This window comes from Cynocephalus volans, chromosome 12, assembly GCF_027409185.1.
Source record: "Cynocephalus volans isolate mCynVol1 chromosome 12, mCynVol1.pri, whole genome shotgun sequence".
Lineage (NCBI taxonomy): Eukaryota > Metazoa > Chordata > Mammalia > Dermoptera > Cynocephalidae > Cynocephalus > Cynocephalus volans.
The window spans coordinates 69,022,074-69,038,182 of record NC_084471.1 but is presented as its reverse complement, the minus strand read 5'-3'; the positions used below and the strand labels follow the sequence as shown (position 1 = coordinate 69,038,182).

Genomic DNA, 16,109 nt, shown 5'->3' with positions numbered 1-16,109 from the left:
AGCCGGGAAACTTGTGGACCTTCCTCTTGCCATCTCTTAAGGGAAAACCGCTGCTGGTGGCCGGCTGTGGGGGCTGACCGCCACTTTGCCCTCGGCAGGAGAGGCTGCCTCATTTATAGGCAACAGCTTTGAAGTATGGAGCAGGAAAAGAACTGTTTCTAAGCTGCAAAAGCGAGTCTCTAAACAGGGAACATGGCGCCGGGGCTGCTGTTGACGCTGCCAGGAACCCGGAGGCCGGTGCCGCACTGAAGGCGGCCAGCTGCCCTATTCAGGATTCAAGGTTTCAGGCCGGCATAAAAGAAGATTCCTGGGAGTGCCCGAGCCGTGCCGCGGGACCGAGTGAGCAGCCAGAGGTGGCGGCGGCCGAGAACAGGGATGGTGACGACGCAGAGGCAGAGAGGGAGGCACCCAAACCAGCACAGCCCTGTGAGTGACCCCCGGCCCAGCCCTGGTTGGGGGGGCAGACGCTCGCCCGGCTTCCACCTGCCCCACCGGGCCACTCACTGGCCCCGGGGCTGCCTCCATTTTCTCAGCTGGTGGCGGCTCCGGCCTGGCTCGGCCAAGCCTGTCCTCCTCACCTGGCTCGGCTCCTCACTGAGCCTTCCCACTTGCTTGCCCCGGTGCAGGGCTTCGCGGGGCCTGTGGGCTGGCCTCCCCTCCCACTCCCTCCACGGTTCTCTGGCGGGTCTGGTGGTGTGTGGCATCCCCGGCCAGCGTTGGGAGGGCAAGGAAGTATGGGCTGGGCCAACTGTCACTCCACTGCACCCTGGGCTCTGGCCCCGGTAAACTTCCTGTTACCGGGAGGCAGATACCATCTCTGCAGCCACCAGTTCGGAAAAACGCCTAACCAATTTCTGGTTAAGAATAGTGTGGTCGGAGAGTTCCCGAGTTCGCTTGAACATGCCAGAGAGCTGACTGGGGGCGGGCACCGGACTCGGCACGCGCCGGAGGGATTCAAAGGTGAACTGTGTGCTGCAGGCTCCTCCCCCAAGGAGCTGACGCTCTGGTGTGGGAGATAAGACAAGTACACAAATAACCACGATACCAGGAGGAAGGTGATAAGTCCCAAGAAAGATCTACACAGTGCTACAAAGGCACCCAGAGTGACTGGTCGTCTGCGCCTAGCGGAAACCTGGTAGACTTCCTGGGTGAGGCGGTGCCTAGCAGGGTCTTGAAGTCCCAGCTGATAGACGAGGGCTGCAGAAGACACGTCCCAGCCCACCCCAGTTCACACAGAGCGGGGAGACGTCCGGCTAGGGAGGCGGAGACTCGACAGAAACCACACACCCTGTGGGGTCGCCACTGCATGATCCAACAGCCCGGGCCAGAGCGCATGGCACAGGGAGAAGTCCTGCACGGGAAGTGGAAGCTCAGCAGAGACCACACACCCTGCGGTACCGCCCCATGATCCAGCAGCCCAGCAGAGTCCAAGCTGACCAGAGAGGTGGCCCCCCAGAGAGGCCCAAGACCTGAGGCAACCACACACACAAGGCACTAGAGGCCAACTGAGCAGTCACGGAGGTAGCCATACCAAATTGGCAACCACAGCAACATCTTAGTTAGTCAATAGTCTCAAACCGGTGGACTGTAAAACCCCTGCCACAATGAATAAACATCAAAAAAAAGATACCAGAAATACAAAAAATCAAGAAAGTACACCACCAAAAGTTAATAAATCTCAAACTCTAGATTCTATAGAACAAGAAGCCCTTGAAATGACTGACAAGGAATTTTGAGTGATAATTCTAAGGAAACCAAATGAGATACAAGAAAACTCAGCTAGACATCATGATGAAATGAGGAAAAGTATACAGGACCTGAAAGAGGAAATGTACAAGAAAATCAATGTCCTGAAGAAAAATGTAGCAGAACTTGCTGAACTGAAGAAGTTATTCAGCGAAATAAAAAACACAACGGAGAGTTTAACCAACAGGCTTGTTGAAATTGAAGAGAGAACCTCTGAACTTGAAGATGGGCTGTTTGAAATAACACAAGCAGACAAAAAAAAGAAAAACTGAATCAAAGACATTGAAGATAATCTGAGAGAGATATCAGACAACCTTAAGCGCTCAAATATCCGAGTCATGGGTATCCCAGAAGGGGAGGAAAACAGAGATTGCATTGAAAACATATTCAACAAAATAGTGGCAGAAAACTTCCCAGGTATAGGAAAAATCACAGATCTTCAGATCCAGGAAGCTCAACGATCTCCAAACGTATTCAACCCAAAAAGGCCCTCTCCAAGACATGTTATAGTCAAATTGACAAAACTAAGAGACAAAGAGAGAATCTTAAAAGCTGCAAGAGAGAAGCATCAAATCACCTATAAGGGAGCCCCAATCAGGCTAACATCAGACTTTTCATCACAAACCGTAAAAGCCAGAAAGGAATGGGATGATATATTCAAAATACTAAAAGACAAAGATTGCCAGCCAAGAATACTCTACCCTGCAAGGCTATCCTTCCGAAATGAAGGGCAAATAGTATATTTCTCAGACAAACAAAAACTGTGGGAGTTCACTACCACACGACCACCCTTACAAGAAATCCTCAAGGGAGTACTGGCTTTGGTTCCTGAAAAATAACTACCACTGCCATAAAAACCCAAGAAAAATCAAAAGCCACTAGTATAATAAAAATGGCATTCACGAACAGAAAACAAACAAACAAAAATGCTATCTACAACCTAAGGAACCAACAAACACAGAAACCAAACAGTAAATCAGAAAGCAAGAAACAAAAGACACCTAAGACAACCAAACAACCAATAAAATGCTAGGAATAAATCAACACCTTTCAATAACAACTCTTAATGTAAAAGGCTTAAATTCCCCAATCAAAAGACACAGACTGGCTGACTGGATCAAAAAGGAGGACCCAACGATATGCTGCCTACAAGAGACCCACCTCACCCATAAAGATTCACATAGACTAAGAGTGAAAGGATGGAAAAAGATTTACCATGTAAACAGAAAAGAAAAACGAGCTGGAGTAGCTATTCTTATATCTGACAAAATAGACTTTAAACTAAAAACCATAAAAAGAGACAATGAGGGACACTACTTAATGATAAAAGGGCTGATCCATCAAGAAGACATAACAATCATAAATATGTACACACCCAATGTTGGAGCAGCCAGATTTATAAAACAAACTCTATTAGACCTAAAGAAGGAAATAGACACTAATACCATAATAGCAGGGGACCTGAACACCCCACTGTCAATATTAGACAGATCATCTAGGCAAAGAATCAACAGAGAAACTCAAGATCTAAACAATACTCTAGACCAATTGGAATTGGCAGATATCTACAGAACATTCCATCCAACAACCTCAGAATATTCATTCTTCTCATCAGCACATGGATCATTCTCCAGGATAGATCACATATTAGGTCACAAATCAAGTCTCAATAAATTAAAAAAATTGGAATTATCCCATGTATTTTCTCAGACCACAATGGATTAAAACTAGAAATTAATAACAAACAAAACTCTGGAAACTGTACAAACACATGGAAATGAAACAGCATTCTACTTAATGACATATGGGTCCAAGAAGAAATCAAGCAGGAAATCAAAAAATTTATTGAAACTAATGAAAATAATGATACATCATACCAAAACCTGTGGGATACTGCAAAAGCAGTACTAAGGGGGAAATTTATTGCATTATATGCTCACCTCAGATGAATGGAAAGATGGCAAGTGAACAACCTAACACTTCACCTTAAAGAACTAGAAAAACAAGAACAATCCAAACCTAAAGTTAGCAGACGGCAAGAAATCATTAAGATCAGAGCAGAACTCAATGAAATTGAAACTCAAAAAACAATACAAAAGATCGATGAATCAAAAAGTTGGTTTTTTGAAAAGATAAATAAAATTGACAAACCATTAGCATGGCTAACAAAAAAAAGAAGAGAGAAGATTCAAATAACAAAAATTAGAAATGAAAAAGGTGATATTACAACTGATTCATCTGAAATACAAGGAATCGTTCGAGACTACTATAAACAACTATACGCCAACAAATTTGAAAATCTGGAGGAAATGGATAAATTTCTGGACACACACAAGCTCCCAAAACTGAACCATGAAGACGTAGAAAATTTGAATAGACCAATAACAATAAAGGAGATTGAAGCTGTTATCAGAAGGCTCCCAACAAAGAAAAGCCCAGGACCAGATGGATTCACAGCAGAATTTTACCACATTCAAAGAGGAATTGACACCAATTCTTTACAAACTATTCCAAAAGATTGAAACAGACGCAAATCTCCCAAACTCATTCTATGAAGCAAACATCATCCTGATACCAAAACCAGGTAAAGATATAACCAAAAAAGAAAACTACAGGCCGATATCCTTGATGAATATAGATACAAAAATCCTCACTAAAATACTAGGAAACAGAATACAGCAACACATACATAAAATTATTCACCACGATCAAGTGGGATTCATCCCAGGGATGCAAGTTGGTTCAACATACGCAAATCAATAAATGTGATACACCATATTAATAAACTCAAACACAAGGACCATATGATCATCTCTATAGATGCTGAAAAGCATTTGATAAAGTTCAGCACTCATTCATGAAAAAGACCCTCTATAAGTTAGGTATAGATGGAAAGTATCTCAACATAATTAAAGCCGTATATGATAAATCCACTGCCAATATCATCCTGAATGGGGAAAAGCTGAAAGCTTTTCCATTAAGAACAGGAACTAGACAAGGATGCCCACTCTCACCACTCCTTTTCAACATAGTGTTGGAAGTACTAGCCAGAGCAATTAGAGAAGAGAAGGAAATAAAGGGCATCCAGATTGGAAAAGATGAAGTCAAACTGTCCCTGTTTGCAGATAACATGATCCTATATATCAAACAGCCTAAAACCTCTACAAAAAAACTCTTGGACTTGATAAATGATTTCAGCACAGTAGCAGGATACAAAATCAACACACAAAAATCAGTAGCATTTCTATTCTCCAATAGTGAACATGCAGAACGAGAAATCAAGAAAGCCTGCCCATTTACAATAGCCACAAAAAAAATAAAATACTTAGGAATTGAGTTAACCAAGGATGTGAAAAATCTCTATAATGAGAACTACAAACCACTGCTGAGAGAAATTAGAGAGGATACAAGAAGATGGAAAGGTATCCCATGCTCTTGGATTGGAAGAATCAACATCGTGAAAATGTCCATACTACCCAAAGTGATATACAAATTCAATGCAATCCCCATCAAAATTCCAAAGACATTTTTCTCAGAAATGGAAAGAACTATCCAGACATTTATATGGAATAATAAAAGACCATGCGTAGCCAAAGCAATGCTGAGCAAAAAAAAATAAAGCTGGAGGCATAACACTACCCGACTTTAAACTATACTACAAAGCTATAATAACCAAAACAGTATGGTACTGGCATAAAAACAGACACACTGACCAATGGAATAGAATAGAGAATCCAGAAATCAACCCACACACTTACTGCCATCTGATCTTTGACAAAGGCACCAAGCCTATTCACTGGGGAAAGGACTGCCTCTTCAGCAAATGGTGCTGTGATAACTGGATATCCATATGCAGGAGAATGAAACTAGACCCATACCTCTCACCATATACTAAAATCAACTCAAAATGGATTAAGGATTTAAATATACACCCTGAAACAATAAAACTTCTTAAAGAAAACATAGGAGAAACACTTCAGGAAATAGGACTGGACACAGACTTCATGAACACGACCCCAAAAGCACGGGCAACCAAAGGAAAAATAAACAAATGGGATTATATCAAACTAAAAAGCTTCTGCACAGCAAAAGAAACAATTAACAGAGTTAAAAGACAGCCAACAAAGTGGGAGAAAATATTTGCAAAATATACATCTGACAAAGGATTAATATCCAGAATATACAAGGAACTCAAACAACTTTACAAGAAGAAAACAAGCAACCCAATTAAAAAATGGGCAAAAGAGCTAAACAGGCATTTCTCTAAGGAAGATATACAAATGGCCAACAGACATATGAAAAAATGCTCAACATCACTCAGCATCGGGGAAATGCAAATCAAAACCACACTGAGATACCACCTAACCCCAGTTAGGATGGCTAAAATCCAAAAGACTCTGAACGATAGATGCTGGCGAGGTTGCGGAGAAAAAGGAACTCTCATACATTGTTAGTGGGACTGCAAAATGGTGCAGCCTCTATGGAAAATGGTATGGAGGTTCCTCAAACAACTGCAGATAGATCTACCATACGACCCAGCTATCCCACTGTTGGGAATATACCCAGAGGAATGGAAATCATCAAGTCGAAGGTATACCTGTTCCCCAATGTTCATCGCAGCACTCTCTACAATAGCCAAGAGTTGGAACCAGCCCAAATGTCCATCATCAGATGAGTGGATATGGAAAATCTGGTACTACTACACAATGGAATACTACTCAGCTATAAAAACGAATGAAATACTGCCATTTGCAACAACATGGATGGACCGCGATAGAATTATATTAAGTGAAACAAGTCAGGCACAGAAAGAGAAATACCACATGTTCTCACTTATTGGTGGGAGCTAAAAATTAATATATAAATTCACACACACACACACACAAAAAAAAACCGGGGGGTGGGGGAAGAAGATACAACAGCCACAATTACTTGTAGTTGATACGACAAGAAAACAGAAAGGACATTGTTGGTGGGGAGGGAGGAGAGGGAGGAGGGAGGGAGGTTTTGGTAAGGGGCAACAATAATCAACCACAATGTATATCGACAAAATAAAAGTTTAAAAATAAATAAATAAATAAAGCAAAAAATGAAATGAAAAAATAAAAATAAATTTAAAAATTAAAACAAAAACAAATCTGTATGCCTTTAATTTATCTTGCTTTGTTGTGCTGTCTAGCATTTTCAATATGATGTTAAACAGGATTGGTGAGAGTGGACTTCCTTAATTCGTTCTGAGTCTTAGGGGAAAAGCACTCTTTTTTAACCTTAAGTATGATATTAGCTATAGGGTTTTGTTTTGTTTTGTTTTTTTGGTAGAATCCCTTTATCAATTTAATGAAATTTCCTTCTATTTGTAGTTCATGAGAATTTTTATAAGGGATAGATGTTGAATTTCATTAAATGCTTTTTCTGCAGTCATTTATATTATCATGTGGCTTTTCTTCTTCAGTCTGTTTATATGGTGTATTTCATTAATTTATTTTCTAATGTTGAACCAGTTTTGTATTCTCAGGATAACCACCATTTGGTCACGATATATTGTCCTTTTTATATAATGCTGGACTTGATCTGCTAATATTTTATTGATGATTTTTCTGTCTCTGTTCATGAGAGATATTGGTCTGCATTTTTCTGTTCTTGTAATGTCTTTGTCTGGTTTTTGGTATCAGCATAATACCAGCTTCATTTAATGAGTTGCTATAAAAGAATTATAATTCATATTTTAAGTGTGATAATGGTGTGATTATATTTTTAAAGACCTTATGTTTTTGAAATAAACATTAAAATATTTACAGATAAAATTATACAATTCTTGGAATTTGCTTCAGAATAATTTTGGAAGTTGGGAAAAGTAAATGTAACAAGATTGGTCATGAAATTATAATTGTCAAAGCTGTGTGATGAATACATGTGGCTTATTATTCTATATATTTCTATATATATTTGACATTTTCTATAAAAAATGTTTAAAAACTAAATGCTGCTGGAACTATTTGTTATTCATATAGGAAAATAAGGAAATTGGATTCCTACCTCACACCATACACAAAAAGCAATTCCAGTGGAATGGAAGACATAAATATGAAAGGCAAAAACTAAGAAACATTTAGAAGATAATGTGAGGAACAGCTTTTTGACCTCAACTTAGGGAAAGATTTCTTTAAAAAGTCACAAAAAGTAGGGAAAAAAAGGAAAAGACTGCTAGATTCAATTATGCTAAAATTAAGAATTTCTATTCATCAGAAGATACCATGAAGAAAGTAAAACAACAAGCCACAGAGTGGAAGATATTTACAACACAGAAAACTGACAAAGGATTATTATCTGGACCTATAAAGAACTCCTACAATTTAGTATGTGAGACTCATGATGACAAAAATTTTTGTCTGTTTTGTGTTCTGTTATATTCTAAGCTCTTAAAAGACTGTCTGATGCAGAGAAGGGAGTTAACTGAAATCAGTAAGACAAAGATGAATAAGTAGAAGACATCAATTGGTATTTCACATGAGATAATGAATGTTCCCTAAACATATGAAAAGATATTCAAATACTCAAACTCATTCAAAATCAGGAAAATGCAAACTAAAACCATGAGTTCCCAATTCGTACACATATAGATAGTTAAAAAATTAAAAAGCACTGGTAAAGACAGCAACAGGTTCATATGTTGGTAGTTGGAAAGTATATTAGCACACCATTTGGAAAACAATTTAGCACTATTTAGAGAAGGTGATGGCGTGTCTTCTCTATGATTCAGAAATTCTACCCCTGGTATATAATCCAGAGAAACTCATGCTCATATACATAATAGTATTAGTTGTAATAGCAAAAAACTGGAAACAATCCAAGTGTCCATTGATAATAGATTCCAAAGTATATAAATACATTGAGGTATATTCACACCATGTGTATGGTAAAAAAAAAAAAAATGAACTGCAGTTATAGATAACCACATGAATGAATGTCAAGAACCTAATACTAAATAGAAATAAAATAAAATAGCTGCAAAAGAAAATTCATGATTAAATTTATATAAACTTCACGTGATGGTTAATTTTATGTTGTCAGCTTGACTGAGCTAAAGATGCCCAGATAGCTGGTAAAACACTATTTCTGGGAGTGTCTATGAGGGTGTTTTCAGGAAGAGACTAGCATGTGAATCAGGAGACCGAGTAAAGAATATTCACCCTCACCAGTGTGGGTGAGCACCATCCAATCAGTTGAGGGCTCAAATAAAACAAACAGGTGGAAAAAGGGCAAATTCTCTCTCTCTCTTCTTGAGACATCCATCTTCTTCTGCCCTTGCATATCAGTGTTCCTGTTTCTTGAGCCTTCAGACTTGGACCAGGACTTATACCCTTGGCTCCCCTGGTTCTCAGGCCTTCAGGCTCAAACTGAATTACACCACTGGCCTTCCTGGTTCTCTAGCTTGCAGATGGCAGACTGTGGGAACTCTAAGACTCCATGATTGTGTAAGCCAATTCCTGTTATCTATCTATCTATCTATCTATCTATCTATCTATCTATCTATCTATCTATATCTATCTAATCTATCTATCTATCTATCTATCTATCTATCTATCTATCTATCTATCTATCTATCTATCTATCTATCTATCACCTATTGGTTCTGTTTCTCTGGAGAATCCTGACTAACACAGTTCAAAAACATGAAAAACTAAACAATCTTTTTTTTAGAGTAGCACTGTCCAATAGAACTCTCTGCAATGATGGAAATATTCTATAACTATGCTGTCCAGTATGATAACAACCAGCAACAAGGCTATTGAGTACTTAAAATACAGTAATATGACTGAGAAACTGAATTTTTATTTAACATAATTTAACTTTAAACTTAAATGATCACATGTGGCTAGTGGCTACCATATTGTGCAACCAGTTTATAAAGAGAATCAATGGAATAATACATCCAAAATCCAAAATATTGATTAATTCTAAGGGAAAGAGAAAGGGATAGAATGAGAGAGGGATACCCAGGGTATTTCAAAAGTAACAATAATGTCCTTTTTCTTAAATAGGCATTCTTGTACTCTTATTCTTTAAAATGCATATATATCCTATAAATGTTCTTTCATATGTATTAAATATTGAATAAAACAAAAATAGTGAGTGAGGTGGTGGATACATTGATGTCTGTTCTGTTGTTAGTACTCGAATGCTACATAATATTTTATTAAAAAAATTTTCTAGCACTAACACAGACATGCCTGAAGTAAGTAGGGGATAACTAGGAAGATAAAACCTACCCTCATTCCCACAATCCTGCCCCACTACAAATCCCTACCCTACCCCAGGCCCTGCCACTAATGCTCTCATCCTCCAAAACCATGGTTCCTAAGTTTTCACATGGAAAAGAGAGGTAAAAAGATATTTTGTTTGAATCCTCACTTAATTTTGTTTAAAACTTTTTAATGGATGGAGCAGGTTAAGAGAAGAGAAATTCTGTGCACAACAAGGAAGTCTCTTTCTCTGAGAAAACGATAAAGTTCTGTTCCTGTTATTAAAAAGAACAAAAAGCAAACCCCTCAAAAATTTAAAACAGAGGAATAAAAGGTGAGGAAGTAGAAGAGGAAAACGAAATGTAAACAACTTTTTGGGTGAAATTTTACTGTAGAGTAAAGTAAGGGATATAGAGGCAGTGAAAGATTTTTCAAAGGTGGGAGAAACCAGATATATTATATGTTGCTACCTAACAAATCATCACAAATTTAGAGGCATTAAAACAACAAAAATTTATCTTACAATTTCTGTGAGTCAGGAATCTTGAGTGTAGCTTAGCTGGGTGCCTCTGACTTAAGATCTCTCATGAAGTTGCAGTTACAGTATCAGCCAGAATTGCTGTCTCATCTGAAGGGCTGATCGGGGAAGATTTGCTTCTAAGCTCACTCATGTGGTGGTGCATGATTCAGTTCTTCACAACTGTTCATTTGAGGACTTCAGTTGCTTTTTGCTATTGCTGGAGGCCTCTCCACATGGCCATAGGGTAGCTCACAACATGGCAGCCAGCTTATCTCAGAGCAACAGAGTTGGAAAGAGCCCTCAAGACAGTATCACAATCTTTTTATAACCTACTGTTGGAAGTGGTAGCCCATTTCCTCTGCCACTTTCTATTTGCTAGAAGTGAGTCACTAAATCCAGCCAGCACTAAAGGGGACAGGACTAAACAAAGGTGTAAATACCAGGAGACAGAATTCCTTGGAGGCCATTTTGGAGGCTGCCTATCACAGCAGAGGATATTTGTAGGCTGAGGGGAGTGATCCCACACAAAGAGAAAATGACAATGCAGGAGATAATGAAGACATAGAAATCCAGACAGAGGACCTTTGCAATTATTGGTCCATTGCCTTTTTCATTGTCATTTCATGACTCAGCTGCAGGCACCTATGTTATGAATCTGTTGAATCCCTATTATCTGTCACAGCAAGACCTGTTATCATGCCCTGTTTACAAAGCCATGCATAATCTGATCAGATCCCCCACATACAGAAATACTTTCAACTCTGTATCCCCTTTCCAGTACCACCTTCCACTAAAATATTTGGGGAATAGGGAATTTGTTTCTTGGCAGCCTCTAGGTCAGCTCATGCTGCAACTTGTTACTCCATTATCACTTACCTTTCACCTGCTGATTTCAGCTCAGCCCTGGGCCTCTGCTCCTTTTTCCACATGTTACCACCTGTAAACTCCCAACTAATATACTCCTTTTACTTAATGCTGCCAACCACGTCAGCCTCAGAGGGATGATATGAGCAAGGTGGCTGTCTTTTTATTGACCTGTACTTTAATTCCCCACCAAATGACCAATCTCCCAGACTACCACAGCCCATGCTACTCCTTTGTTACTGATGGTGTGGGGTTAACAAAGGCAAAGTTCGAGCATAGTTCAAGATAGGAATGACAAAACAGTTTAAAACCAAACATTAGACATCATTCTTAAAAATCCCGGGCCATCTTAATGAAAAATTATTCAATGATACCTGTTAAAGCACAGTAAGGCAGATTTTATTCAGTACTATCAAAACAGGTATACAGGGACCACAGCAAGGGGATTTTGCAGTGGCAAAAGACTGAGCTCAGCTGTGAACATAACATGGGCAAATGGGAATTTATAGCCAAGGAGTAGGGTGGGGGTCAGTGAATAGAAAATTACCAAGACGAAACATCAAGAGTAATGGGGATTTTAGCTAAACTGACCTAACAGAATTTTTGCTGAAGACAGGCCAGGGTGATCAGACATCACTTGGGGGATGATGGAAGATGAGGAACCTGATCAGATCTTGAGGGCAGTGGGGGGTTGGGGGAGGGTTCTTTCTAAATTGACTTCACAGGGTTCTTGCTAAAACTGGATTTTACAAGGAAGTGCACAGATAGGCCTAAGAGAAGGTTTAGGAACTTAGCCAAAGTCTGGTCAAGCAAAGAATCTTTGTTGCCCACCACAGTAAAACTCTCACATATATCTTTTCGGCTCAGGCCCAGCCTTCTGCAGTATTGTTGGTCTGCCTGCTTCTTTCCTCCCTCCTCACCAGCTTCCTTTACACACTGACAAATTTCTCTTCATTATGCTGAGCTCTCAGCACCCTACCTTCAACTGCACTGCCTTCTGCTTTACCTCCCTTTTCTCCAGCTCTTCACCCACGGTTTAGACGCCCTTCCTTTTGGAAGCCTTCATGGTCCTCCGAATCTGAGCTAGTAGTGCCCTATTGGTTCCACCTCCACTCTCACAGCCATACTCCTACTATACAGTAAAAGTATGTTGATAGGGCCCAGGAAGGCCTGGCCAACTAATGAAACCCCAGAGCCTGGCTGGGGGGAGGACACACACGTTTCTATCCCATAATGCATGCCAACTGGAATACCACTGGGACGCCTAAGTTACCCGGGCAACCCCGCCCGCCCACACGAGCCTCTTTCGCCCTTCACGCAGCACCGCGCCCACGTCGAGTGCGTGGTTCTCGCGGCCTCCCCACCTCTACTCCCCAGGGCCGTGAGCCTGGTGGGCCTTGTCCGCCATCTTGCCCACCAGGCGCACAGAAATGGGGCTGGGGCTCCTGAGCGCTACACTGTTGTTTGTGGGGAGCTCTCTCTTACACTCAGAACACCACTGGCTCTCTGAAAGGACCAGGCTCGGCCCCTCGCGGGAAGAAGCCAGTGGTTCGGAGTGGGCCGAGGCCATGCGTTGGAGGCTTGGGCGGCAAGAGGCGGAGAAGGCCCAAAAGAACAAAGGATTGGACGCAAAGGGCAGTATCCGCTTATTCCTGTCTTTGGTCAGCCTCCTTTGCCTTTAACCCACTACTATAGTGTCTGAATTTGGGTCCCTTCTTTTCTGTTATCCCATCTGCCCTTAACCAAAATTTTACATACTTATACTTAAGCAGTTTCTAGACCCATTATAATTATGATGACAGTAGTAATACTGAAAATGACATATTTGTGTAAGGCGTCTATATTTGCTCCTCAGAACACTCTGAGGCTTATCATTCCCATTTTACAGATTAATAATTCATTGGACTTCACAGTTGAAATGGCTATGAGGTGACCTTTTCATACTACATTGGAGAAAAATTAGCCCAAATTAAATGACAAGTATTTAGAATTTGCAGCTCTGGACTCACCAGTCCTAAACTCTTTAAATGCTATTTCACACAGAGAAAAAACAGAGACCTAGCCAGAGAAACTTATATCATTTTTATATTTTTGTGGAATAGACTTGTAAAATTAATGAACTGTGTTCATTTCATGTCTTTCTATTGGTAAGTATTCAATTATGGCATGTTTGTCACCTTTCCTTTAAGATTCAGAAAATGGGCAGATAAAAAGCCTCAGATATCCAATTTGCTTTATCAGTTTTTAAATAGGAATTTAAAGGATTATATTAATGTGTTCAGATTAGAAAATAATGTAATATAGATGTTCAGTCTAAATAATATATCACTTTTATTTTTAGATTGTGGAACAGCACCACTTAGGGATGTGTCGAAAGGGTCTCGAATTATAGGGGGCACAGAAGCTCAAGCTGGCGCATGGCCATGGATAGTTAGCCTGCAGATTAAATATGGCCGTCTTCTTGTTCATATATGTGGGGGAAGCCTAGTGAGAGAAAGGTGGGTCCTCACAGCTGCCCACTGCACTAGAGATTCTAGGTATGTATTCAGAACACTATTTTATTCTCTTAGGAGATATTTTGAAGTGGTAGAGGACCATTTGACTTCAGCCATTTTCAGTTAAGCCATGTTTTCAAGTAGCCATAATCCTTATTCACAGTACACTGTATTTGTTGAAATGAATGCTTTAAATCAGAGGTTGGCAAACTTTTTCTGTAAAGATTAGTAAATATTTTAGACTTTGCAGGTCATATAGTCTCTATCACAATTTCTTGGCATGACAGCAGCCATAGACAATACATAATTCAATGAGTGTGGTTGTGATCCAATAAAACTTTATATATAAACCCTAAAATTTGAATTTTATATAATTTTCACCTGTCACAAAATATTATTTTGGTATTTTCAACCATTTAAAAATGTAAAAAACATGTTTTGTTTATGGGCTATATAAAAACAAGAGACAGGTCAGATATGGCCTTCACTGTTAGACCCTTTAAAAAAGAGACTCCCTTTATCTGCTCTGACCCATAAAATCCCAATTACAATCTGATTTCTGTGGCCAAAACGCTATTAAAGAGCCACTTCCATGCCAAATCCAATGATCTCTTCTCAGTTCCCATTCTATTTGATTTTTACAACATTTAGCAATGTAGACCACATTCTCCTTGAAACTTTTTTTTTTCTTTTTGGCAGCTGGCTGTTACAAAAACTCTCTTTTCTTGATTTCTGACACCAGTCTCTCTCTCTTTTTTTCTTTTCTCCTCTTCCTTGATGAGTCTCTGTCATCTTTTAAATTGCAGTGTTTTCTAGAGTTCTGCCCTCTATCCTCTCGTTTTATCATTCTGTACTCTTTCCTAGAGATATCTTTTTGATCTCTGTTTTAGCAATCACTATGTGTTGGCAACGCCTAAGTCTTTCCTAATAAGTCATATTTCCAACTCCTTACTATGCATATATATTGGAGTCACATTCTCAACAAGTCCTAAGCTGAATTTTTTACCTTTCCTCTAATCCTACTCCTTCTCTATTCATGCAGCTAATAGTATTACCAACAGCTCCATTACCCACATTGTTACCTGATTTCTCTCACTACACCTATCCAAGTGGCCCTCAAAGCGTGTGAAGTCTCTCCGTGCAATACCTTAAATTTGCTTCTGTCATTCAAGCCTCCCCACTGATCAGAAATACAGTTGGCTCTCTGTATACATGGGTTCTGCACCTGTGTATTCAAGCTACTGAAGATTGAAAATATTCAGAAAAATAAAAATAAAAAATAATACAAATGTAAAAAACAATAGGGTATAACAACTGTTTCCGTACCATTTACATTGCATTAGGTATCATAAGTAATCTAGAGATGATGTTAAGAATATGGGATGATGTGTGTAGGTTATATGCAAATATGAGGGTACTTCAAAAAGCCCGTGGAAAAACAGAATTAAAAGATAGTATAAATCTTTCCATAAACTTTTTGAAGTACCCTCATACTGTGCCTTTTTATATAAGGAACTTGAGCTACCATGGATTTTGTTATCTTTGGGGATCCAGGGATGACTGTTGATGCAGAATATTAGTCTCCATATCCCTAGGTCATCACTTAACAATATTTATACTTACACTACTACTATGACAATATCCTAATAAGTGTGAAGTGGTTGCTTACTGTGGCTCTGATTTCTGTTTCCCTCATTACTAGCGATGTTGAGCATCTTTCCATATACTTACTGGCCATTTGTATATATTCAAGTCCTTTGTCCATTTTTGAATTGGGCTGGGTTTTTTTTTGTTATTGAGTTGTACGGGTTCTTTTTATATTCTGAGTATTAGTCCCTTATCGGATATGTGATTTGCAAATATTTTCTCCCATTCTATGGATTGTCTTTTTACTCTCTTGACAGTATCCTCTCATGCACCAAAGTGTTTACTTTTGATGAAGTCCAATTTATTTTTTCTATTGTTGCCTGTGCTTTTGGTGTCATATCCAAAAAATCATTACCAAATCCAACATCATGAAGCTTTCCCCCTGGGTTTTCTTCCAAGAGTTTTACAGCATTAGCTCTTACATTTAGTTCTCTGATCCATATTGAATTACTTTTTGCATATGGTGTCTGGTAAGAGTCCAACTTCATTGTTCCACATGTGGCTATCCGGTTTTCCCAGTACCATTAGTTGAAAAGACTGTCCTTACCTCACTGAAAATCAATTTACCATGTATGAGAGAGACTATTTCTGGCC

General features: G+C 39.4%; 1 protein-coding gene across 1 annotated transcript in view; it reads left to right on the top strand.

The window, feature by feature from the left end:
* Positions 1 to 12,803: 12,803 nt before the first annotated feature.
* The window catches only part of TMPRSS12 (transmembrane serine protease 12), a 28,364-nt gene continuing 25,058 nt past the window's right edge, over positions 12,804 to 16,109 (top strand). The window contains exons 1-2 of the mRNA XM_063115566.1: positions 12,804 to 13,008; positions 13,715 to 13,910. Coding sequence (XP_062971636.1) covers positions 12,804 to 13,008; positions 13,715 to 13,910 — 401 coding nt within the window. The remainder of the gene's footprint in view (positions 13,009 to 13,714; positions 13,911 to 16,109) is intronic.